General features: G+C 40.6%; 2 protein-coding genes across 3 annotated transcripts; both read left to right on the plus strand.

The window, feature by feature from the left end:
* The first annotated feature begins 62 nt into the window (after positions 1-62).
* On the plus strand, positions 63-11,619 carry BKGD (beta-keto-L-gulonate decarboxylase). Of its 2 annotated transcripts, none has more exons than XM_021544957.2 (9): positions 63-143; positions 2,679-2,801; positions 4,897-4,995; positions 5,926-5,999; positions 6,573-6,674; positions 7,586-7,762; positions 8,483-8,632; positions 9,213-9,329; positions 11,347-11,619. In XM_021544957.2, the coding sequence occupies exons 2-9, from the start codon at positions 2,744-2,746 to the stop codon at positions 11,518-11,520; spliced, it is 951 nt and encodes a 316-aa protein (XP_021400632.2). In that variant the 5' UTR covers positions 63-143; positions 2,679-2,743; the 3' UTR covers positions 11,521-11,619. The 2 variants fall into 2 exon arrangements, with proteins under 2 accessions (XP_021400632.2, XP_021400633.2); XM_021544958.3 differs by lacking the exon at positions 63-143 and adding an exon at positions 1,027-1,088.
* A 548-nt stretch (positions 11,620-12,167) lies between these two features.
* MED17 (mediator complex subunit 17) lies at positions 12,168-24,709 on the plus strand. Its single transcript, XM_021544975.2, has 12 exons — positions 12,168-12,422; positions 12,710-12,876; positions 13,294-13,513; positions 14,847-14,983; positions 15,074-15,158; positions 16,264-16,416; positions 17,205-17,335; positions 18,380-18,564; positions 19,079-19,216; positions 20,174-20,291; positions 21,499-21,658; positions 23,575-24,709. The coding sequence occupies exons 1-12, from the start codon at positions 12,191-12,193 to the stop codon at positions 23,778-23,780; spliced, it is 1,932 nt and encodes a 643-aa protein (XP_021400650.2). The 5' UTR covers positions 12,168-12,190; the 3' UTR covers positions 23,781-24,709.
* The last annotated feature ends 443 nt before the right edge of the window (positions 24,710-25,152 follow it).

Below are 25,152 nucleotides of genomic sequence, written 5' to 3' on the forward strand. Positions count from 1 at the left end.
GCGGGGCGGAGGATGGCGCCATGCCGGCAGTGGCCGCGGGGCGGCCGCGCCCGGGGGCGGAGCCGAGCCGAGCCGAGCCGAGCCGAGCCGTATCGAATCAAGTCCTGTCTTGCCTTGCTGTGCCAGTCCCGGCGGCAGGGCAGGTACGTGCGGACGGGCGATAGCGGCGGTCGGTGCGCGGCAGAGCTCGGGCAGCTGCCGGGTTCCCTAGGCTTCCCGCCCGGCGAGAGGCTCCGGTTCCTGCTGCGCTGCTCGTCCTTCCCCGCGCTGCCCAGGCTCCTCCGAGCTGGCTGCTCCAGCCTCAGCAGCCCCTTCCTCCCCCTCGCAGCTATGCCGGCTTTAGCGCTCCCTCGCTCCAGGACTCTTCGCTGTCTTTGCCTGCTGGGGTGCTCCCAGTCCCTACGGACCCCAGCCTCGCCTAGCACACCTGTAAATACCTGCCGTGATTCCCCAGATCCCAGCCATTCGAACAGCTTCTGCTGCCGCGCAGCCTTCCCCTGCCCCGTACGGGATCTCCTCGCACCGCCCCAGGAGAGAAATACCGCTTCTGCCCCTATGGATGTCTTGGTGTCATCGCTACATTTCTCTCTCACAACTGCCGTCTTCATTTTTTTCCACTGATATTTCTTCCCCCACCACCTCCCTCCCCGATTCGTGTCTACCTGCCTGTAATCTCTCCTTTTTGGCTTTAAGTCTCCAAGCTAATTTCAGTTCAGGTTTTGACAATAGACTATCCACATATATAATCAATCTAATGGTTCACATTTCATCTGTATTCTCCTGGCACCTGGCTACTCTCTGTAATGTTTTCTTCCCACTTCAAAGGTAGACTTTTAAGTCTTTGCATACTTGTTGCCTCCATTCTAGTTGCACCATCCCACATCTATAACAATTTTATCATCCCTTTAGCATTTGTGTTCTTCCTTTGAAAGTCTTCTGTAGCGATTCAGTGTCACTGCAACCCTCTGTGACGGATCTTAATTGCATGCTGTTGTTTCGGGTTCTCTCTGTCCCCACACTACACAATTCACTCCCCTGTGAATATTTGCAGTGGTGGGCTACAGATCTACCCTTTTGTGTCTTTCCTGGTAAGAACAACTGCCTGCCAATCAGATTGGGTTTATTATGCTACATCAAATTTTTCCACAGTGTTTCCCTCCTTTCTTGATTGTGGGGAGCTAACTTATACTGGTATTGTACAAGTCTTGTCCCTGCCTTTTGTACAGCAGCAATTATAGCTTGCCTTCTCAGGCTGTTTTAGGACAACCAATGTGTTGAGCATTGGCACAGCCTCCTCCTGGATGTGGCAAAAGGTTCTTGAGGTGGTGAGGATTGTCTAAAACAATGCTCCCAAAGCCATGTTCTTACATTACTCCCTTTCTTGGTGCACACTAAAAGTCTTGTGGTATGATTCACTCCGCCTGACATGAGGCTTCTACCAGAGGCACCAAATCCAGCCTGCTACTTTCCAGAGCCAGAGGAGGGATGAAGTCAACTGTGGAGATAGATAGGACCAACTAAGATGAGAATTACTATACACAGGTTGCAGTCATTCTTCCCTTCTCTACTGCTTGCTATGCAGTAACTTGGAGTGGCTGAGCATTGGGCTTAAAGATTTCAGTTAAGTGACTGCTACGATCTCCCTACTCATCTTCTTTTTTCCACTGGTTTGGTGGTTTTTTTTCCCTTTATGCTAATGGTGTAAGGACAGTTACATTTTTTGATAGTCATAAAAGTTAGGATTTTTTAAAAACAGAAGCTAAATATATATGTAAGCAGCTGTCTTATACAATAGTCATTCCTAACAAAGACTCAGGTCTAGGAATGTAGTTAGGATTTTGGCTTTTTCCTTCTTCCACCTGAGATCTGGGTAAATAGGACCCATTTTATTTTTTATTGCTGTGTATAGCAAGTATGTGGTATGTGCCTAAGGAGTTAATGATTGCTGCAGCAGATTTTTAGGTAGTGTACAATCAGTTGTTTTTGCCCTGACCTAGTGGCTTGCCCTTCTAGCTGGCTTTGCTGTTGCATGGCTGACTGCAGTGCAGTTCATTTCTGAAGGGGCTCTTAAAGTCATGTTCAAAACTTTTTGTTATAGTACACACTGGGTTTTTAAGACACTTTTTGTATGGCTACAGAGTCTGATACTGCAGAATTTGCTGCTGTTGATTTCTATTTTGCTGCTAGCCTGTTCCTCTCTGGAAGGGGAAACACATGCCCAGAATCAATTGGAGACCATGTCACAGCTGCGGTTGAAAGTCCACCATCCAGTGCTGGAAAAGTAAACATTAAATTCAGGAAGACCTTAGGAGGCAGTTGATGTGCTCAGGAAAGCTCAGGTTTCTTTCAAAACTTTCTTGTGACTCCAGCCTTACAAAAAGACTCCCAAATCTCCTGACCACTTGAACTGCATTCAGCGTAGGATATGTTTTCTTTACACCCAGTTGTCAGCTTGAGGACTAGTGTGTGTAATGCTCTGAGCCAGCTATAGGGCTGACAGACACATCTTCTTCCAAAATGCATACGAAATTTAATGGTGCTATTGAAGATGTCAGTGTCTCCTATGATGGTAGAACTACAGTTCTATTTTTTCTATGTATTCTAGAGTGAAATTGAAAAATAATTAACATGTTGAAAGGAGCATGTTTAAATTGTTAAACTATTATCTTTGCTGGCAGACCACTTACTCTGCAGTGTGCTGTACTGTAACTTCTTACCTGAAGAAATCAGCACTGATCAGGAAATGGCCAAAGTCGAAAGGTTTGCTTTTCATGTCCCAAGTCTGGAGGAGCTTGCTGGGGGTAAGTAATGCAACACGTGACTTTATACATTACTTTATACACTACTTTGTAATGTACTCTTCAAACTTATCTTAAAACTCATACCAAAGTCTTTCTACAGCTAGGACATGCAGAATTCCTGCTTTTAGCACACCGAGAGGTAAAAAACAGCACTGTTTCTCTATATAATGAGATTATTTTCTTAGAGCAAACAATGAGTCCTCCCCAAGGGCCCAAGATAAATGCACAGGCTCAATTCCTTTAAAACTGCTGCATGTGCAGATTTGTGTGCAGGTCATGAAAGTTTGACCACTACACACCAAACTTCTTTACACATACAGAATTATCTGTCCTCCTCTATCCTCTAATATTTCTTTCTTTTTCAGGACTGCCCAAAACATAGCTGACAAGATGCATTGTAGTAGTATGGCAGATGACAAGATGCAGTGTAGTATGGCAGATCCTCTTGCTTGAACATAGTTGGCTCCTCCTTTTGTGATTGCCTTAGAACAGGGCTGCAGGAAACATCTTCTGTAGTTTACTTCTTTCCAAAGCCTTTGCAAGATCTACTCAGAATAACAGAATGGTTGAGGTTGGAAGGGACTTACAGGTTTGGCCCAGATGCTCATGAGCTTCTTTTCTTGCCCTAGGAGGAAGACATTATTCCAGCAGTCTCTCCCCTGCAGCAGATATACTGAAGTTTTTTTGTCTTTCAGATTGATCCTCAAGTTCAGTTTGCCACTTTCCCAGATCTGTGTCAGTTTGACATTTCCATGTGTTGAGAACGTGTGGTCCCAGCAGTGCCCTGGGTGGTTCTCAGTGCTTTTCTCATCCAGTCAGATGGGGGCAGTAGGCCAGGGCTGCTGTAGACCTCTAAGCTCTGCAGAGAACACCATGTACTTGCAGTAGAACAGCTTGAAAGAGTATCAGAAAAATTTCATCACAAAGCAGAATTTTCCCTTTTTTCCCCATCTGTCCTGAGGATCTCCTGTAAACTGGGAATTGTGTTGCTGGGAATTGTTCAGATTTGGGGTATAATTTGAAGAATGCCCTTTTACTGTCCTTGTCCACTTGCCAGAAGGTACCAAGATGTATTTAGAAATGTACCAAGTACTGGCTACTACTTTTGGTCAACAGCTTGGTAGATCTGATCTTGAGAGGTAAGGTATGGCTGAAACCCTAACTGGAGTAAACAAAGGCAGAGAAAGACTTCTGCATAGATAAGGAACCACCTGATTTGAGATCACACACTGAATGTCCTGTTCTTTATTTTGAGACACCTGTCAAAGCAGACCCCCCAGGCATGAAAGAACTTGGACCTTTCAACATAGTATTTGAAGCAGTGTATGTGAAGACAATCACACACTAAAGGTTTGAAAGTTGTTTCCAAGCGATGCACTCATCTAATCCTCCCTATTGTTTGAGTGACTTTGCAAGTTCTGAGCCTAAAAAAACATTGCTATGAAGCAAACCAAAAATTTTAGATTTGGTTCCTTATCACTAACACCATTCATTATCTGTCTTGCTGTGACAGTGGCAGCTGTCAGAAAATCTCCACAAGAGCATAAACACGATAGGCAGTATCCCATGGTGGTAGAAATTTCCAGGTTTCCAGCAGAGGCAGTTTGAGATTATAATCAAGTTATTGCAAACTGCCTGATTAATGTATGTAAAGAACTGATTGCTGTTTCAGCTACATCTTGCTTTCTCCTTTGCTCTTGAATCATATTTGACTGTGATTGTAATTGTCTGCTCTTTGAAGCAAACCCACTGCTGAATATGATTGAAGTTTTACCCATGTTACTTCACGCTGTGATGCTCCTAGTGCTAATTGGAGCAGTCAGTCAGTGTATTTCAATAAAAATGTCTTTTCAATTCTTAAAATTAATTAATGAGGCAAACAATTATCTGAACAAACTTTTGCTCCTCTCTGAAGCTCAGATTAACATAAAAAGTGCCTGCAGACATTTAAATCAATGGAATTACTTAGGGTAAGCATAAGTAATGTATCTTGCAGAAATAAAACCCAAACAGATATGTTTATTGTTGTTAGAAACTTGTCAGACTCTTGGTAATTTTTCACTCTTGATAATTTTGCCGTTATTCTTTATTACAGTTTTGCAGAAAGGGCTTAAAGAGAACTTTGCAGATGCTCAAGTCTCTGTTGTAGATTGTCCTGATCTGACTCAGGAACCCTTCAACTTTCCTGCTAAAGGTAACCTAGCATTCCTGTCTTCCACTACAGCTTCTCCAGTTCTTTCTGCATGATCCTGCTTAATTTTGACCCTTTAAATATGTTGAGAGAGCTTAAAATGTTTTTCAGGTAGAGCATATACATGAGAGGAGAGCTACATTTCATTTCTGGGTTTGCTTCCTAGTTATGTATGAACAAGGTCAAGTCATTACTAAGTACTTGTCATATTTTTTTTCTTAACCTATCATTGTATACCTACTTATGAAATAAGCTTTATTTAAGTACTGAAAATGTTTTGAATTTACATTGTTATCTTTCAGATGGAGAATTTTTTTTAGAACCATGCCAATCACTATCTGAACCTAATGAATTGTACTTCCATTAATTTTTAAAGTCCTGGCATTCATGTATGTCAGTGAAGTGAAACTGTCTTATTCTGAATGGGATGCATCCTTGTTTGACACTAGCTGTCTGAAAAATGGAAATGTCATCTGTGCTACTCATCTGAGTTCCCTCTGTCATCAGTGTGAAAGAAACACCTCCAGGAGGTTATTCATCCCTTTTAAAATACATATCCAAATAAGTGGGATGAATTGTCCTGAGACAGCTTTCAGCTTTGCTAAAATTTTGCAAGTGGAGTCCCAGCAGAGTTCTCTACTGTGTACTGGGGAACTGGCAAATGGAAGGTGTTGCCCACTCTAGCAATTCTTTTTTTGTGCTTAGAGAATGTTATTTTACAACACCTTGTGTAGCATCAAATCCTACTATGAATCATTTTAGAACCTGGACTTCTTGATAGCTCAACACTTTATCTATGCGCGCTAGGGAAATAGTGTTCTCAAGGGTTTGAGAAGTTTGAGGAACGAGTTCTTTGGTGGGTTAGAATGTGTGCTTATTGAAGACTATTGGGAAAAAAAGATTTTACCAAGCTAACTGGCTGTATTTTTCCAGGAATCTGTGGAAAGCCTAGGATAGCAGATGTGGGAGGTGTTCCTTACCTCATACCTATTGTAAAGAAAGAAAAAGTAAGTTTTTCCCTGTAGATGTGGGGTTTAATATGTTTGTCAAAAGAAAAGCAATAAACAAAATTAAGGACTGAGATACTAGGATCTAGATACTAGAATTCTACACTTGTGAAAGACACTTTCCAGTGTTTAATGAGACTGATTCTGATGTGTATTGTATGTCACAAAATCTAATAAGAGCAATAATTCAGTCTTAGAATAAAATGAGCAGGGAACATACAGGTAGAATCTATCATTTAGCAAAAAAAATGGACATCTACCAAATTTGTTATTACTAAATGTTATGTTGTGTTCAGAAGCCATGTTCAACCTAATTATCAAGAATTTAATGAGGGTGTGTGTTGTGAATTAAATGCCTCCAGGACTACAGTGAACAGACTGATCCTTGCAGATCAGAACACCACACCAAAATCATAGAATGGTTTGGGTTGGAATAGACCTTAGAGATAGTCTAGTTTCAATCCCTCCTGCAGTGAGCAGGGATACCACCTGCTAGGTCAGGTTGCTCAGGGCCCCATCCAGCCTAGCTTTGGGCACTTCCAGGGATGGAAGTATTGGGTTTTTTTTTTGCAGGTTTATGATCTAAATACAGTTGCAAAGAACATAGAGCTGCCTGGAGCTTTCATTCTTGGAGCTGGAGCTGCTTCATCCAGAGTTCTTGGAATAAATGCTGAGGTCAGTATGTAAGTGTGATAGTTCTCAGTGAATTCATGGAAGTATCATAACAGTAGAGCAGTATCATGCTGGGTATTCCCCATTTACAACAATGTATTTAATAAACACTTTCACACCACAAACACATAAAACACATTAGAAAGAATTGAGATGAGGGGCATCCACTGAGGTGCATACTCCTGAGATGATAAAGATTAATTTTTAACTTGTAATTCTTCAGGAAGCATGTGATTACCTTGAAGTATGCAAGAAACATGGTTTTTGAAACTGATTGACAAAGACCTAACCAGAAGTTTTAATTCCAAGATTTAAAAATGCTTCTCAAACATACTAGTAAATACTTTTGAAATATCCCCTGTCTTTTGCCCTCTTGGATGACTTTGTTTCACTGTTGTGAATTTTAAAGCTACCACACAGAAAATTATAAACTGCAGGAGGGGTAGGAGACAAAAATTATTGCCGATGGAGACCTTGATTAATCACAGTTTTTTTCAGGCATAAACCTTTAGTCTTGCTGTCTCCTTTTGATGGGTTTATTGGCAGATGGAATAGTCCATATTAGCATTAAATTTGGGCCACAATAATAGTGGTTGTTACTGTACACTGAGAGAGTATTACATAGAATTGCAATACTTGCTGCAGACTATAGACCTTTTTTTCTTTCTTTTGTTTTCTTTAACACTAGCATTCATCTTTATATAACATTAATTGTCCAGAAAAAGTAGATCTGTTTTCTGACCTTTCAATTACATTACAATATTAGTACATTTTTCTTACCAGTACCTCATCCTGATAGACAGAGCTGTGTGATGAAGTGGATTTTTTCTTGGTATCATGGCCCAAATCACATTTATGTGAGTTCAGCTTATTTGGCTGATTCTTATACTTGACTGATATGTTCTTTTTCCCAGTTTATCCCTATTGTTCAAACTAAGAGTGAAAAAAAGCCTGCTGTAAATGGGAGCTACGTTGCTCAGATAAATCCTGCAGATAAAGGGTGTCTGCTTGAGAAGTACAGCAGTAAATACACTGATTGTGAGTTTGGATTGTTGGCCAACCTTTATGCCAGCGAGGGCCAACCTGGTAAGGTACGTAGTTCCACCTAAGGTGACTTTGCAGTGCGTGGTGACTGAATGGAAACTCATGGTTCTCCTATCAGTGTTCTGTGATAATAGTAAAGTAGTAATTCCACAAGGGAAACATGCAAAAATAAGGACCTGATGCCAGCGATTGAGGGAAAGAATTAGTGGAGACAGAGGCATTTGAATTTTTGAGGGATAGGTATTAGTTTACAAAAACTTTTCCAATCATTCATCCAAATCCAATCCAAACTAGCAGTGACAAGGTAATAGTGCAATGTACTTGTGTAAATGAGACGTGGGCACTTAGATAGATTTTTGCACAAGTGTTTCTCCTGACACAGCCAGCACAGTGCTGGCAGAACAGTCGAAAACCTGAGTGTAGCATGGAAACTGTACAGTCTTCTCTGTTACCCAGTGTTTCTTTATGACACAGTGGAAACCAGCTGGTGGACAGCAGGAAGTTGCTCAAGTCACTGTCCCATGTATAGGTAAATCTCTTGCTGCCCAGCTTCCTTTACAGGCAAAGCTAGCATTGAACAGAACTAAGGAAAAGCAAGTTGGTCACATACTGGAAAGATGGAAGCACAGCGGTGCTTGCATGGAAGCTTATCTTTTCAAAAAGTGATCTTGGGTTATCAGCTTGGGAGAATTTCAGAACAGCTTTCACAGACCTTTTCAGCCCCTTGCAGCAGGACACGGCAGTGACAAACTGACTTTATCTTCCAGGTCATTGAAGTGAAAGCCAACGGAAGAACTGGGGAGCTTAACTTTGTGTCCTGTCTGAGACAAACTTTAGAGAAACACTATGGAGAAAAGCCGGTTGGGATGGGTGGTACGTTTATCATTCAGAAGGGTAAAGCAAAGATTCACATTATGGTACGTTGTTCTCAGTGCTTGTAACTCTCTTTGTCCTCCTGAAAACAGAAGTATAAAGCAGGGTGTAACATCTTAGTTCCTTCACTTTGTTTTGTATTTCTAAATGTATGCATAAACTATTAGGATGAGCACCGTATTAAAGTAAGGAGTTGACATTACAAAATCAGTGTTACAAAACTAGTAATTCTGTTTTAGTTGGCATTAATGCCATCTTTTGAAATCTGTGTGCAGCTAAAGAACTGAGAACTATTGTAAAAGTAATTGAAATTAAATACATGAACTCACATGGTACTTATAAGAAGCATTAAACTTTGTAAAAAATAACTGAGCTTCTAAAATGTACCAGGAGGAGGGGCATCCTCACTTCAGTAGTTGTGCCACTACCTGTGTAATGAAAGACGCAATATTCCAGACACTTCTGTTTCTGGCAGAAACAGAGTGATGGACACTTTCAGCTTCTTTCAGTCAATAAGGAAATTGAACAAAATAATGGGGAGTGAAAAAGCAAAGTTGCTAGAGAAAAAAATATCTTGATGCAAGTGCCTTCTTTTTACTTAAAAAGTTTTTATTTTTGCTCTAGCCTCCAGAATTTTCTACCTGTCCCCTGGATACTGATGAGGATGTGAATAACTGGCTAAAATTCTTTGAAATGAAGGCTCCACTGATTTGTCAGCCAGTAATAGTTTCCAGAGATCCGGTGAGTCTTTTTTTCTCCTTTCTAAGTATAGACTGAGACCTGTAATGAATTTTTACTTGGATGTGATTTTCCTTTCAAGCATGGAAATGTGTATATATATATTGTGTTCAGCTCTTCCAGAGTTGGGGCAATGATTGAGAAGCTTCTCATTTCTGTGAATTGTTTGAATTATTTGAGTTGAGGCTAGGTGAATCTGTTCTGAAACCTAGTGGTTGTTCATAGTGGATTAAGTTCATGGTTCTGTTGCATGTGTGCGAGTGTTTGCATCCCAAACCCAACAGTACAGTTTACATTCACTGCTGATCACACTGGGAGAAATGTCAAGAGCATGGAAGGTGGTTCAGCCACCTGTTTATGTAGTTCACTTTCATAACAACTCCTTCTGCTAATGCTGTGTCAAAAGACATGAAGCCTATATCCTTTTGCTGATGTAAATTAAAGTCTGCAAAGCCTCATGCTGGAAACTTATCTAGCATCTTTCACAAGCACCAAGTTCAACAGCAAACAATTCAGGATAAATGCCAATCTGGTTTCAAAAACCATTAAAGTGTTCATAATTAGGAAGACTATTTGTTTAAAAGTAACCAGAAAACCATGGATGAAAATTATTATTTTATAAATAAAATACAGTCAATAAGTAATATAAAAACATATTTCCAGAGGTAAGTGGGACATAACTGTAGGCTTATATATGTTGAAGGGTGTGATTTTATTGTGTCATTATGTGGCAGCCTTTGGCCTAAGGCTAAACCATATCTTCCTATAATCCACTGATGCATCCTTTGAAAGCAGCCATCGGCAGCTGCTCCGTTTGGAACCAATGCAGTTTGTGCAGTGGATGCCTTTGGGTTTCTCCTGTCTACATCCACTGCAAGCTCAACAGCACTTGGGCAGGCCTGTGGTTTTGGAAATGTTTGAGTGTCACTACAAGAAGAGCAGCAGATGATGGCATTCCAATGCCATAGCACTATTCACCAGCATTCCCTTGCAGCCCAGGAAACTAATCATGTCCTGGGCATCAAACTAGATGTGGCCAGGTGGTTCTTTCCCTTATGAGACTCCACCTGGAGTGCTGCATGTGGCTTTGGGGTCCCAAGAAAGATGCAGACCTGTTAGAGCAGGGCCCAAGGAGGGCCATGAAAATGAGCCAAGGGCTGGAGTACCTCTTCCTATGAAGAGAGACTGGGAGCTGACATTGTTCAGCCTGGAGAAGAAAAGGCTCTGGAAAGACCTTATTGCAGCCTTCCAGGACTTAAAGGAGGCTTTTAGAAAAGATGGAGAGAAACTTTTTACCGGGACATGTAGTGACAAAAGAAGAGGCAAGGATTTTAAATTGAAAGTGAACAGATTTAGATTGGATATGTGGAAAAAAAAATTTTAGGCTAAGTATGGAGAGACAGTGGAACAGGTCGCCCAGCAATATGGATCCTCCATCCCTGGAAGTGTTCAAAGCCAGGTTAGATGGGGCTTTGAGCGAGCTGGTTGAATTGAAGATGTCTCAGCCCATGACAAGGTGGTTAGAATAGATGATCTGTGAAGGTCCCTTTGAACTTAATCCATTCTAAGATGCATAAAACTGGTGGTGTTGATCTGATGGTTTAGGATGTTGCTATTTCATTCCCTGTTCTTGCTGTATTCATCTAAGCTGGCTCTCAGAATTGCAGACAGTCCATTTATCACATGGGCCTGTGGCAATTCAGTGCAAAGGGGTTGGATTTCCAGTAGGGGTTCCTTGGTGTAACTGCATTATTTAATCCCAGTGGAAAGAAAGGTGGGGGCAAAAAAGGGTTTAAAAGGACATCTCAGTCAGATTAACACCAAAAGCTGGAGGCTGTCAGGGTTTCTAAATTCTTGGTTTCACAAGTGTCTTGCAAGTTTTCGCTGCATAACGTTTGGAGATGTGTGAAAATGAGCATTAGGGTAGATATCCTGTGATTTTACATGCTGTCCCCATGAACGTGTTGACGTGTGACTTTTACATGCTGTTCCCATGAACCGTGCTTCTGCCTGGTGGCAGGGCTTCGACCTTCGTGTGGAGCACACGCACTGTTTCAGCCACCACGGGGAAGGAGGGCACTACCACCAGGACACCAGCCCGGACAGCGTGCAGTACCTGGGCTACTTCCAGCCCGCCGAGCTGCTCTTCCGCATCGACCGGCCCCAGGAGACGCACCCGGTCGGGAGGGACTGAGCCCGCGGGCCGATTTCATCTCCTCAAGTACACATGCTGATTTTTGTGATGCTTTCCATTATCACTGATCAGATTTAAGAATAAATATGAGAATACATAGCTGCCGCCTTCTTAATTGTGTCAGAGTGCAGAACGTGGAGCATACGTGTCATTGGAGTTGCGACAATATTCAAACGATAATTTAATGGCAACGTTACTGTATGTTTTCCTTTTGTTCGGTTGAGCTTCCTGCGTGGCCACAGCAGACGATGGGGAGCTAGAGATTAAATTATGTTTAAAACGGGACATGAAACCAACTTCTGGTCAAAAAATAAGACCGTAGAAGAAATTGGCAGCAGGTCCGACCTTCTTCGCTCGGCACGGCGCCGGCCGCGCTCCTCGCGAGTGCCTCCGGAGGCAGCCGAGCCCGCCCGGCGCTGGCCCCGCCTCGTTCCGACCTCTCTCCGAAAAGGGCCGAGCCCGCCCGGCGCTGGCCCCGCCTCGTTCCGACCTCTCTCCGAAAAGGGCCGAGCCCGCTCGGCGCTGGTTCCGCCTCGTTCCGACCTCTCTCCGAAAACGGCCGAGCCCGCTCGGCGCTGGCCCCGTTCCCTCGCGAGCGCCTCCGGAAACGGCCGAGCCCGCTCGGCGCTGGCCCCGCCCCCTGCCGAGCGCGGGCGGGGGTCGCTCCAAGATGGCGGGCGTGCCGGTGGTGCGCATCAGCATCGAGTCGGCGTGCGAGAAGCAGGTGCAGGAGGTGGGGCTGGATGGCAGCGAGACCTACCTCCAGCCGCTCTCCATGTCCCAGAACCTGGCGCGCCTGGCGCAGCGCATCGACTTCAGCCAGGGCTCCGGCTCCGAGGAGGACGAGCCGGGCTCGGCGGGCCGGCCCTGGGCCGAGCCGGGCGAGGCGGAGGATGAGGAAGGTGAGAAGGGCCCGAGCCGAGCCCTCCCGCCGGGAGCGGGAGGTGGCGGCCGCCGCGCTGTGGCCGTGCCGGCGAGGCCCCGCGGCTGGTTGGGCCCGGCCTGCCTTCCCCAGGGCTTGGTCACAATGTTGTGACCCAGCCCCAGTAAATTGCAGCGGGAAAGTGCAACAGCAGATTTCATGTCGTGCTGTATTTCGTGCCGTTATGATCTCGCTGTGGTTCAAACATCAGCCTTACGCCTACCTTTTTAAAGTCCTTTGTTTTTCCTTCCTTTGTTTTATTTTTAGGGTTGGTAAAGTTCCAGCCATCCCTCTGGCCTTGGGATTCAGTGAGAAATAACTTAAGAAGTGCCTTGACCGAGATGTGTGTGTTGTATGACGTTCTTAGCATTGTGAAGGATAAAAAGTTCATGACTCTAGATCCAGTCGGGCAGGATCCCCTTCCTCCAAAACAAGTATGTTGTACCTAGTTGAGCACTTTTTGTGGCTTGATGCTAATGATTTTATTCCAGTGGATATTTTTTTCACATGTGATCAGTAAAAAGTTTATCAAAATGTTCCTTTTGATGTCCTAGTGCAGTGCTTTGAGGGTCAGAGTAAGGCTGGGATTGGGAGTTCAGGCCAATTTCAGAAGACTCATTGTTGAGGCTCTAAGTCAAAATGCTATTTCCAGCTGTATAGTGGTGGTATGAAAGTAATTCTAATTCTGAATAAATTACTGGACATCCAGCAATAACAACTTATCAATTACTGTCAGTTAGTTTCTGCTAATAAGAAATAAATATTAATTAAAATTATTCATAATAAATTAAAATAATAATAATCTTTTGTGAATTAAAGTGCAAGTATCTTCTTGTTGGTTTTGGTACTAGAATCCTCAGTTTCTACAGCTGATTTCAAAAAAGAAGTCATTAGCTGGAGCAGCTCAGATTCTGTTGAAAGGTGCAGAAAGATTATCCAAATCAGTTGCTGAAAATCAAGAAAATAAGCGACAAAGAGACTTCAACTCTGAACTGTTACGACTGAGACAACACTGGAAGCTGAGAAAAGTGGGAGATAAAATTCTTGGTGATCTGAGCTACAGAAGTGCAGGTAAACAGTAGGATCTTTTCACAAGAAGAGATGTTTTATGAAATTGTCTTTTTGTAACTGGAAAAAGAGATGGAATATATCTTAATAAATAATTTCAATGTGAATTTATTTATGAGACAGGTTTATAAAGGGAGAACGCTTGTTTTAGTATCAGGGGAAATATCTTGGCATCTTCAATCCAGAAAGTAATTTTAAAGGCTAACTGAAGTATTTTACTAAGAATTTGTTCACAAAAACAATACTGCATTTGCAACGTAGTTGATCAGTTGACAGGCAGGCTATGTAAATCCTTGGCTTTTATCTATGTTTGGTGTGTAAAGCATTAAGGAAAAAAGTGAAGAGTTGGTTACATTTTTATTAATCAAAGATCTGAAAATCCTACAGTATCTCAAGTTAGAAGGGACCCAGAAGGCTTCTGATGTTTAACTCCCTATTCCCCAGAATTCACACCAGGTAAAACTAAACCATGTGATTAAAGAGTGATGTTGAAGGTAGATTATTATACCTGTTATTCCTACAGTTGAGAATTGATGCTGAGAAGATGCCTTAATTCAAGGATTACATTTAAGGGGGGTGAGCAGCCCAGGGTTCTAGAGGCCGTTATGGAGTGACAAAGTGAGTACAGAATCACACAGAACAGAGGATGTAGGTACAAAGCAGACATGAGGACGGGATGTGTTGGGTTCCTGTTGTCATTGGTGGTGGGGGGAAGGACAAATTGAGATTTATTAATGAAAAAGCTGTAGATGTACTCCAGGCTATATATCATTTTTAGTTGATTTACCCTGGACTAGGTGAGCTGTGCCTGGGATGAAAAAGGTGTGTAGCTAGGAGAGATGTGGGTATCTGCTTTTATCAGTCACTGAATGACTGGCTATCTTTTCCAGTCAGAACGTGGTCATAATTTTAAGATTTCTTGGCAAACATCATCAGAATTCCTTTAAATCAATAAGGCTGTTGTACCTTTAACTACCTGCTTGCAAATCTTCACACATTCACTTTTTGCCTTTTTTTTTAACCAAATATCTTTTTTTTGCCTTCCTTGCACCTAATGACTCAATTTCAAAAAACTCTTGGCTTCCTCCCACAATTATTAAATACTCTGTGTTAACGTACTGTAAAATATTACACACTGACATGCTGTTACAGTGGCATAAGCTTTCTAATTTACCTGGTTTTTTTTTAAGATGTCATTAAGAAATGTGAGTCAAGTGCAGCTCTGAAGATTTGGAGACTCAGAAATGCATATTCTCCCAAAACAGAAATAGGAGCTTTTTAATTTGAAGAGGGTGCTTAATATTTTATGTGTATATCTTTGTCCTTCTTTACTCAGGGTCCCTTTTTCTTCATCATGGCACATTTGAGGTGATAAAGAACACTGACATTGACCTGGATAAAAAGATACCTGAAGATTACTGTCCTTTGGATGTTCAAATTCCAAGTGATTTAGAGGGATCAGCATACATCAAGGTTTGTCAGAGAAACCTTAATAACCTAGTGGAGTTTAGTTTCAGATTTGTAACAAAGAACAAACATTTAATACTCTTTTCTCTTGCCTAGGTTTCTATTCAAAAACAAGCACCAGACATTGGTGACCTCGGGACAGTCAATCTCTTTAAAAGACCTTTGCCAAAATCAAAACCAGGTACAGCTTATATGTTGTTTTATGAGTATATTCTCAAGGAATGAGTTTGGATATGATGCTTATTTTAAAATTTCAATATATAGCTGGGAAGAAGAGTAAGACTTCTCTTATTTAAACTGAAATACTCTGGGTGCTGTTTGGGCTTTGGAAGTTAAGCTCTCAAAGCATGCTCCTTCAGTTTTTCATACGTGTTTATTCAGTTCTGAAACAAAATTATTAGGGTTGTATTTTGAGTATTCTGGAGCCTCTTTTGTTAGACATGAAAAGTTTGAGCCCATAACTGAAATCAAATCAAGGTGTTGTGTTTCAGTCAGTTACATCCTATTAATTCAGCTGAACTAATGATTGTTGACTCTTAATTCTGCCCAAAATGCATCATTTGTGTCTGTTGCTCATATGTTTTATATGCATCTGAAATTCTGCTGCTGGTCTGTGTGTTAGTTACCAGCAGCTCACCTGGCAGATAGTACATTGATTCATTTAATATGTGCCGGTATGTGAAGTTGTAAACTTTTGGATTAAAAAGCCATCCTTTACTCTGTAAAGTTAGAAATAAGTGGCAGGGCTTTATTTCACAGTTGTCTGTGATCCAGGTGCTGGTGCTGTCCTGAACATAGAGTGCTGTATTATGAGGTATTTCATATGGTATTGAGAGTACATTATACAGCTTGTGTGCCTACTCACTCCAGAATCTCCCAAGAACCCTGTGAGAGCACATACATGCACTGAACATTACTGGGTAGTTCATCAGTGAGTGAATTTAATAAAGCCAGAAGTATCATTGAAAGTAAACCACAACATAAGGAGTAGAAGTTCATAAAGAGAGGCCTTCGCAAAAGGCCTGGGAGTGTAATACACTGTTCCATAAGGGTGTTGCACTTCACAATACACATATATGTAAAATTGAATCAAATTTAGTTTTAGTTTTACCTTAAAGTGCTTACTTAACTCAGATAAAATTCTGGTAATACTGAATTTGGGTATAAGGCACTGCCTGCTTTATTTTAGTGATCACACCTGGCTGCTGCATAGTATCTGGCAGCTGAACAAAATGGTGGCTTCTCTTTGCTCTTCCCTCCTGCAAACATCGCTTTATACTTTTCAGGTTCTGCACACTGGCAGACAAAGTTGGAGACTGCACAGAACGTTCTTCTATGTAAAGAAATTTTTGCCCAGCTCTCACGAGAAGCTGTTCAAATTAAATCACAGATTCCTCACATCGTAGTGAAAAATCAGATAATCTCCCAGCCTTTCCCAGGTAGGAAGCTTTTTAAGACTGTTAACCTACAATTATTTCCTTAAATACTGATTGATGTCATGTTTTTTAATGCTCGGTCCTTACAAAAGAAAAAACAAACTCCTTGAGTTTGAAAGGTTTGGAAAAACAGAACTTCAGCTAATGCACAGTAGTTTCTAATGTATTCTGTTTCCCTTTGTGGTTATGTTTTTTGTCAGCAGCACTTAAAACTGTCAGCTGTAATGCCATGTGCATGTGGCAGTGTGGAGCTGAGCATAAGTCATTGCTCCTGGATTGCATGTAAGAAGAAATTTAAGACTTGGGTTTATGGGCCCTCAGAAGAATAAAAAGCAAAAGCTCTTCAGTGAGGGTAATTAAACAGCATAAAGGTGGCTCAGAGTCAGTGGTGAATCCTCTGTTCTTACGAGGGGTACACAACTGATTGTAGCATGCAAAGAATATATTTCTGGATTGCTTAAAATGTGTGTGATGGTTAATCACTCCTTCTTTGAGAAAGGAATGGGGTCCTGGGGGCTTCTTTTGTGTGGGATTGGGTTTTGTGGGATAAAAATTGATGCGAAATGCACCTGGTGATTTCACAGTTGTCAGCACTTGAGTGAATATCAAGTTTTACTTGGCTTTGTTACTGTGCTCTCCACCATCATTCTTTGATTTTTCTCTGATACAGTGAATACCTGTTGTTAAACTACTGAGTATAAAACATGAAGAAAAGCAGTTCTCAGTTAGCAGCCTTGAAAATTGTCGGTGCTCACTTTTTTAAATCTTTTTTTTCCATCTGCTGTGTACAGGTTTGCAGTTGTCTATTTCTCTGTGTCACTCTTCCAATGATAAAAAATCACAAAAAACTGCTTCTGAAAAACAGAATCCAGAGGATCATCTCTATGTTCTGGAACATAATTTGCATCAACTTATCAGAGAGGTACTGCATCTATGGCTGAAGTACTGAAGAATTTTTGGGCTTTTGTTCAGCCTTCTGGCCCAGTGTGTGGCACTGGTATATAACAGCTGAGTGCCACTAGAGGCCAGTCCTTCTCCATCCATTTGTGGAAGGCAGCCTACTGCTTGGGTTTCCGTGGGTGTGGGTGGTTTGGGAGTTCCAGTTAATGCTTTCATGGAATGTTAGTTCTTTACTTAACCTCAGACCTGACTGCTCGTTTCAGAAAAGCCACACAAAGCTTTTCCAGTAGAGTTCATCAGTTCTGCCATTTTTTGTTGTGTCTAATAGTGCTTACCAGGCACTGTCAGCAAACATCTGGTCAGCCATATCCTCATGAAGGAACAATCAATTGTCATAATACCTTTGTTTATTTGAATGTCCACTTCTCTGCTTCAGCATTTTAGATTCTTGAATAATCTAGCAGAACCTGGGGTACGAGGTTGAGGTTGTGTCTCTTCAGGAAAGAAGCACAGTTTTGCATCTCTAAGTAGAATTGAAAACATGTTCAGGGAGTGTTCACCTCCTTAGAGGTTGGCTTTGCAAGTCATGTGGAACAGTCTAGTACTTTAAACACTGATTTAGGGTTCATGAAGCTTTGGCTCAGTGCCCATCTTTCCTGTGGATTTGCTTTCTTTACTGTTGACGTATTGCTAAAAACTTTTGTTCTTAAACCTTTTTGTCTAAAATGCTTCCTTTATTTTTAAGTGACCATTCTTTCCGTTTCCATAGATGTATATAAAGAAGACTTATTAGCAGAAGCTACTGCCATAGTACCAAATTTTTGTTAGCTAGCACTTTATTTTTAAATTACTTTCTATAAGGTTTGAAAGACATATATAAATGGAGGAAGCAAAGAATGAAGAACTGTCTTTTAAGTGTCGTCAGGTTGATAAAGTTAAAAAGGTGTTCTTTTTGAAAGTATGTACACTCAAAAAATAGGATGTGAAGCAACATATTGTAGGATACATTTATTTCTTGCAGACACCTTATTTGGTCCCTTCCTTTTATATCTGTTGGTTGTTGCAGTGTCACAAGCAAACCCTGAGCTCAACAGTGATGCCACATCCAGCTAGTGCACCTTTTGGCCATAAGAGAATGAGACTTGCAGGGCCCCAGGCTTTCGATAAAAATGAAATCAGTTCTTTACAGTCAAATGAAGGACTTCTGGAAAAGATCATTAAACAGGCAAAGCATATATTTTTGAGACGAAGGTGGGTCACAATATACTCTTGTTACAGTAACATGTACCATTACATAGTATATAATTGATCTATTTCAAGTGTTCTTAAAACTAGCTGCTATTTCCTTCATGGTTAATATAGTCTTTTTTTGTAAGTACTAAGAACCAAAAATTATGAAGAAATATGAGAAAACAACATTCAGCTAGTAATAAGAAAAAATACCAGATTTCTTTGATATCTCTGTGACAGTTGTGACATAAGCTGCTGATAATTGTCCCTATTTATCTCACAGTGCATAAATCCTTTTTAGTATTTTTTGCAGTGCAGTAGCTGATAATGAATAATACAACTTCAATACTGCTGCAGAATGTATGAGAAATGTACAGAATAGACAACTGTACTTCATTAGCACCAGAACAATGCTGAAATGGAATTTTGATCCACGTGTTTCTGTTACATCTAATAACTTCCTTGCTTTCTGTGAGCAAGATGACAGCACAAACTGCCTAGATTATTGTGTGTGGAATATGGTTTTATCTTCCAGAACTGCTCGAACCATAGACAGTCTGGCGAGTCGTATTGAGGATCCTCAGATTCAGGCTCACTGGTCCAATATCAATGATGTTTATGAATCCAGTGTTAAAGTTCTAATAACTTCTCAAGGATATGAGCAGATATGCAAGTAAGTATGATAATGCATGTCCTGTTAGTTGTACAAGCATGAAGCAAAGGCAGCATGTATTCATATTGTGCTTTAAAGGTTTAGATTCTCTTCAGACAGATAAGTAGGAGTCCATTCTTTGTCTGTATTTGTTTTTCTGAGTTGATTATGGAGTGAAAAGTCACCCTAAGAAAACTTCACCCATTTTACCTTTTACTGAAGATATTTAGTACATCTTTATTAGTACCATTTCCATTCAAAGAAGAAATTTGAGAGTGGATGCTTGCAGGAGATTTATTTTGGTTAGAGATGACTGAATACAAAGTATTATTTGATGGTGCTGGATTCTAAACTTCCAGTCTTGTCATGGAAGACTAATCAGTGCTCAGTCCTAGCTCGGTTGCATAGGTACTGAAATGTGGAGCTCATGTAGTTCATGCAAAAGTTACGCACGTTGTTATCTAAATACAAGATGTGATGTTGCAGAAATAAATGCCTGCAGACTGACCAGCAGTCATTAATGCATCAACAGTGGGGTTTTTTTTTAGCAGTGCTCTCTGGCTGTGACCACAGTGTCAACCACAGGGGCAGCCTGCAGTCATTGATGCATTTCCAGTCTTGGAGTACATAAGCTACCCAAGTCTTGTCTGTAGCACAGAACACACCATTTTCCCCTGCACAACTGGAAGGAAACTTGGGCACAGGGGCAGGCAGGGAGCTGTGAGGCTTCCTTGTCCTGAACAAATGGTAGGCCAGGTCTGGGAACATCCACAGAATATGGTCACCTGCCATATAGAGAGAGCTGTTGTGGTGGCTGATGAAACTGGAATGTTTGGAGTTGCTGTCCCATTCTGTAGGCTTTGTACCATCTGTCTTAGGGATTCTTGTCAATGATTGGGTGGGATTTTGTGTTCTTAGTTTCCTGGTTTTTTAAGTGTTTTAATGCTTTTTTAATAAATATGGATCTTGTTTTCAAAGATCCATTCAACTACAGCTGAACATTGGTGTCGAACAAATAAGAGTTGTGCATAGAGATGGAAGAGTTATTACATTGTCCCATCAAGAGCAAGAACTGCAGGATTTCCTTTTATCTCAGGTAGACTCACATATGTTGTTCTTCCCTTTCTTGTGATGTTTGAGAAACAGAAGAAGCTCGAATCTCACTTTCATCTATGTAGAAAATATTAAAAAGTTCAAATTAAGATAGTGAAGATGGGAAGCTGGATGACTGAATTTACTATATTTGTGTAGAGTCTTTACCTACCAACTGTTCTTAAAATATATAGCCATTTTTTACTAGGGTCAGTAGTCATGATAATTTTTCCCTCCAATTTAAAATGCATTTCTTTATGCTGCTCATTATGGGAGAAACAAGTTGGTGGTAATCATAGCAGACAATAAAGTATTCTATATATGAAACTTAGTGTAGCTAAGTTCTTAATGAACCATAATTACTGTCATTTCAGCATTGTCTGCTAATGCTCACTTTGCATCTGTCGTTACTAAATCAGCTGATACTTGAATGAACTCTGTTTTCTTAATTGCTTAAAACAACCTGCTGGTTTTATTCAGAAGTAACAATCTCCCCACCATGCATTATAAATAGTTAAAATACAGGTCTTTAATAACAGTAGTTGGCCTTGTTGCAGTTATATAAAACTCCACAACACAGAAAACAAGTTGAAACAGATTCTGCTGAGGTCGTGTCTTTTTGCTCAAGTGTTGTCAGACCTGTTCAAAGAGAACTGCTGAATGGTGCTGGATACTTCCTTGTTACAAGGGTTAAGTCATGATACAGGAAAACAATAGCATTTAAACTCCTAAGCTGTTAAGAGCTCAGTGCTTACACTTGAGCGTTAATGGAGATAATCATGCATGTAAACACCTCAACTTTTTTGCCTAATTTTCTCTGCTAATACTTTCTCATATTTTTATATATTTTACAGTAGAAGTCTTATTTCTATTGAAGGACAGAATTGTTTGCAACTAATTTTTTGAGACCTAAATAAAAATTTTTGTAAATAGATAGCAGCATTTAAATAGAATGGCTAAGTGCATATATCTATGAAAAATTAATTTAACTGCGCAATAGAGAGGTCTTTTCTTCTGTGGAGGAGCTAGTCTAAATTGAAATAACACAAAGCTCTACCATCATGTAAAAAAAGTTCTTCTGAAAGTAGACAACTTAAAGTCACTTCTATAAATAACTATTGTACAGAAAACAGGATTGCTAAACTGCATAAGCAATTCTTTCTACAGTCTGCAAATACTGAACAGAAAACAAACCTCTTGTTATGTTTCAGATGTCACAGCACCAAGTACATGCAGTTCAGCAGCTTGCAAAAGTTATGGGATGGCACGTTCTGAGTTTCAGTAATCACGTTGGTCTGGGGCCGGTGGAGAGCATTGGCAATGCATCAGCAATAACTGTAGCATCACCAAATGGAGACTATGCCATTTCAGGTAGTGTTCACTCTTGCAAACAAGTCTTTCTGAGAGTGTTTGTGTTATTTTGCTATAAATTGATACTATGCTTTAAAAGTCTAGAGACTATTTCTTTTGTGTATGGAATTGACATCTAAATAGAATCAGCACCTTGCCCAGGAAGCCACTTAATATAAACCTGATTTAATTTACACAGGCTTGAAAATATTTCTTACAGTTACCATGGAAAATAACATGTATTCTATAATATGTATTATATTAATACATTGTTTAAATATATTATTTTGATAAATATTATATAAATGTTTGTTTCTATAATTATATATAATTAATTATATGTATTATTATTAGCATAGAAAAAAGAGATTACAGAAACCATCAGGATCCTTAGAGAAGGGAACAAGATAAACAGATCACAACTCCAAACTTAGGGAGAACAGTTTTGGTCTCTTCAGGGATCTTTTTTGAAAGAATCCTATGGAATATGATCCTATGGGATGGAAAGAAGAGGGGTCCAGGAGTGCTGTTTGATTATTGTTTTCAAGGGTCACCTCTTTCAAGCTCAAGAATGTTCAGGAAGCTGTGCAAAGGTGACAGAAGACCTGTGTGTATGAGCAAGGAGCCCGTGGCTGATAAAGGCAGGAAGCTCCAAGAGATTATTAGTTGTCCTGGGAGGGATATAGAGAGACTATCCAAGCATGCATTGGGTAAGGATAGGAAAGCTAAGGATAGGATAAGAATCTGGTGGGGGATGTACAGGGCAGCAAGAAGAGCTTCAATAGGGATGTCAGCAGCAAAGGAAAGATTAGGGAAAATGTGGGACTGCTGTTAAACAGAGACAGTACCTGGTGGCACAGGACATGGAGGAGGCCAAGGTACTCAGTACCTTCTTTGGTCTTAAGACTGGCCTTCAGAAATGGATCTGTGAGACCCATGGGAAATTTTAAAGCAAAGATTCGGTCTCACTAGTGGAAGTTCAGGTTGGAGAACCTTTGAACAGACTTAGACATACACAAGTTCGTGGGACCACGTGGGATGTATATCTATAACTGGTGAGGGAGTTGATAGATGTCACTGCAAGGCCACTCTTGATCATCTCTAAAAGGCCAGGCTCAGGAATAGCTCCTGAGGACTGGAAGAAGGCAGATGTTACATCCTGTATTCTAGACGGAAAACGTGGGGAACTACGGTCTGATCAGCCTCATTGTGATTATTGGGAAGATGAGTTGGAAAAAAATAGTCTCAGAAGAATTCTCCAAACATACTATGGAGAATGTGGTGATGAGAAGTAGTTGACATCAATTTATGAAAGAGAAATTATGTTCAATCAGCCTGATAGTCATCTCTTTATAGAGGGTTAGCTTGGTAGATGGGGGAAAATCTAGGCAGTACTTTGCTAACTGTTGATTTAAAAAGTCAACACACACCACTCCCCAACGTGAAAACACAGAAACCCAAGCCAATGAAGCACCACCACCCCTCCACCAATCTCACAGAATTTTGTGATTAAAAGTAACTGCCTAATTACTTAGATCTGTCTATTTGAGATAAATCCCCTAGAAACAATACATTTTTCAACAGAATAGTGGGCAACACATCAAAAGAAAGAATGAGCAATGAAGCTTTTGCCCTTCCTGGTGTCACTGGGGAAAAAAGAAATGCATTTGTAAGGTGTACATTTTGGGGCTTATTAAAAGTTTCTCTGTCTTGATCTAACCAAGAACCTGCAGTGCGAAAGCAACAAAATCATAGAGAAAGTGGGAGATGAGAAAGTCCAGAGAAAAAGCTTTGAAAAAGGAAGAGAATTTCCCTTGTTTGTTTTCAGCATGTTTGGAATTGAGTAGGAGTAAAGTATAGAATATACAAGGAAGAATATTTAGTATGGGGAATTCATACAGTGTAAAAATGCTCATTGAAATCTCCTTTTCCCACAGTCCGTAACGGTCCAGAAAGCGGCAGCAAAGTCATGGTTCAGTTTCCACGGAGCCAGTGCAAAGATCTCCCCAAGGGAGATGTCCTGCAGGACAGCAAATGGAATCATCTCCGGGGGCCATTCAAGGAAGTTCAGTGGAATAAAATGGAGGGGCGTAACTTTGTGTATAAAATGGAACTTCTCATGGCTGCCCTAACTCCTTGCTAGTGAAGCATCAGCCCCTCTCTGAGGGCTTTGAAGTGTCTCTGTGCAATGATAAATGCCAGTGCAGCAAGGGGAAATGGGAGCTATGGGCCAATATAAGAAAGCGAAATCAAATTTATTTCCTGTACAGAAAAAGCCATTTTGGTATTTATAATAAAACCTTTTTCAGTGACATATAAAATACATATAATTTTTTGTAAAAGTTCCTTTCAGCTGTATCTTTGAAATTTGCTCTGTCCACGGAGTGATAGATGAGTAATTAATGTATTTTTTGTTTGTAAAATTAAATTTGGTAGTCCTTGAGTTGAAGCATTCTTGAGTTGGAATTTTTGTACATTGATGGGGATTCTGGGTGACCCCTTTGTTTTTGAAAAATATGTTTACTTGGCAGTTTAATTTCAGAGTGTTATGAAGTCACTGCCTATGGCAGAAGTCTTTCCTCTCTGATGGCCTGTGTCATGTCGGCTACTTTGCCTGTTTTTTGACCTTGTTTTTTACAAGAATATAGAAGAAAGGGTCTTATTTGGCTTGCAAAGTTCTGACAATTTGAGTTTGTGGGTGACTTGTGACTGGATAGAAGGAGGTAACTCTCATGCTGTAGACCTCCACCCTTGAGTATCTGGGTCTCTCTCCTGCATTCTCCATGATTATCATTCAGAGAAATAATAGTATCTTCCCAAATATCACCTCCTTAGAGATCTTTCAAAATAAAAAAGTCACTTTTTTTATAGTTTTGGTTGTAATTCTTGAAATTTACAGTATGGTGTTCAACAAAGCTTTCATTTTGTTTGGTACTTAAGTACTAAGTGTCATTTTGCAACCTGTTTATGTAAACTGGTTCATATTCATGTCCATGTTGTCTCATGAGATATCTGTCTATATGTATATATATGAACTTCTTGCACATAAACATGGTCAAATTGAGCATCACACTTCCATGGTGACAGTTATTTTGTTGTATTCTCAAGTATAAAGAATAATTGTAGGCAAATAAGCAGCAAGCTGCTGCTCAGCAGGTATCCAAACAGTTCTTGCACTTATATTGGTGTTGGCCAGCACGCAGCATCTCGTTTCAGTTCCTGGAAGTATTTGCTTCTGTGTGACTGAACTAAGAGAGAGAAAGGGTTTTCCTTTCAAGTGCTCATGTGTTAGCCTAGACAACTGTTGAAAATTAAAAGCCCTAGTTGAAAGTAAGTCTCTTGATCTTGAAGCAGGGCTTAGCAGGGCTGTTTTGCTGTGCCAGCAGACACTGTATGATTACAGGCAGAGGGGGGGTTGTGCCTTGGCAAACAGTTGAGCCAACAGCCTGATGCATGTATTCATGCATCCAACTAGATGAGGCTGTTCTAACTCCTGCTAACACAACAAATCTCTT

Source organism: Lonchura striata, chromosome 2 (assembly GCF_046129695.1).
Source record: "Lonchura striata isolate bLonStr1 chromosome 2, bLonStr1.mat, whole genome shotgun sequence".
In the NCBI taxonomy this organism is placed as follows: Eukaryota; Metazoa; Chordata; class Aves; order Passeriformes; family Estrildidae; genus Lonchura; species Lonchura striata.

What these genes read in the sequence shown, in the direction of transcription:
- MED17 (XM_021544975.2), top strand. Translation starts at nt 12,191, where the DNA reads ATGGCGGGCGTGCCGGTGGTGCGCATCAGCATCGAGTCGGCGTGCGAG. An exon ending in TCTGAGCTACAGAAGTGCAG is followed by an intron (nt 13,514 to 14,846) that starts GTAAACAGTAGG and finishes TTCTTTACTCAG; the next exon opens with GGTCCCTTTTTCTTCATCAT. An exon ending in CATATATTTTTGAGACGAAG is followed by an intron (nt 18,565 to 19,078) that starts GTGGGTCACAAT and finishes TTTATCTTCCAG; the next exon opens with AACTGCTCGAACCATAGACA.
- BKGD (XM_021544957.2), top strand. Translation starts at nt 2,744, where the DNA reads ATGGCCAAAGTCGAAAGGTTTGCTTTTCATGTCCCAAGTCTGGAGGAG. An exon ending in CTTCAACTTTCCTGCTAAAG is followed by an intron (nt 4,996 to 5,925) that starts GTAACCTAGCAT and finishes GTATTTTTCCAG; the next exon opens with GAATCTGTGGAAAGCCTAGG. An exon ending in GCGAGGGCCAACCTGGTAAG is followed by an intron (nt 7,763 to 8,482) that starts GTACGTAGTTCC and finishes TTTATCTTCCAG; the next exon opens with GTCATTGAAGTGAAAGCCAA.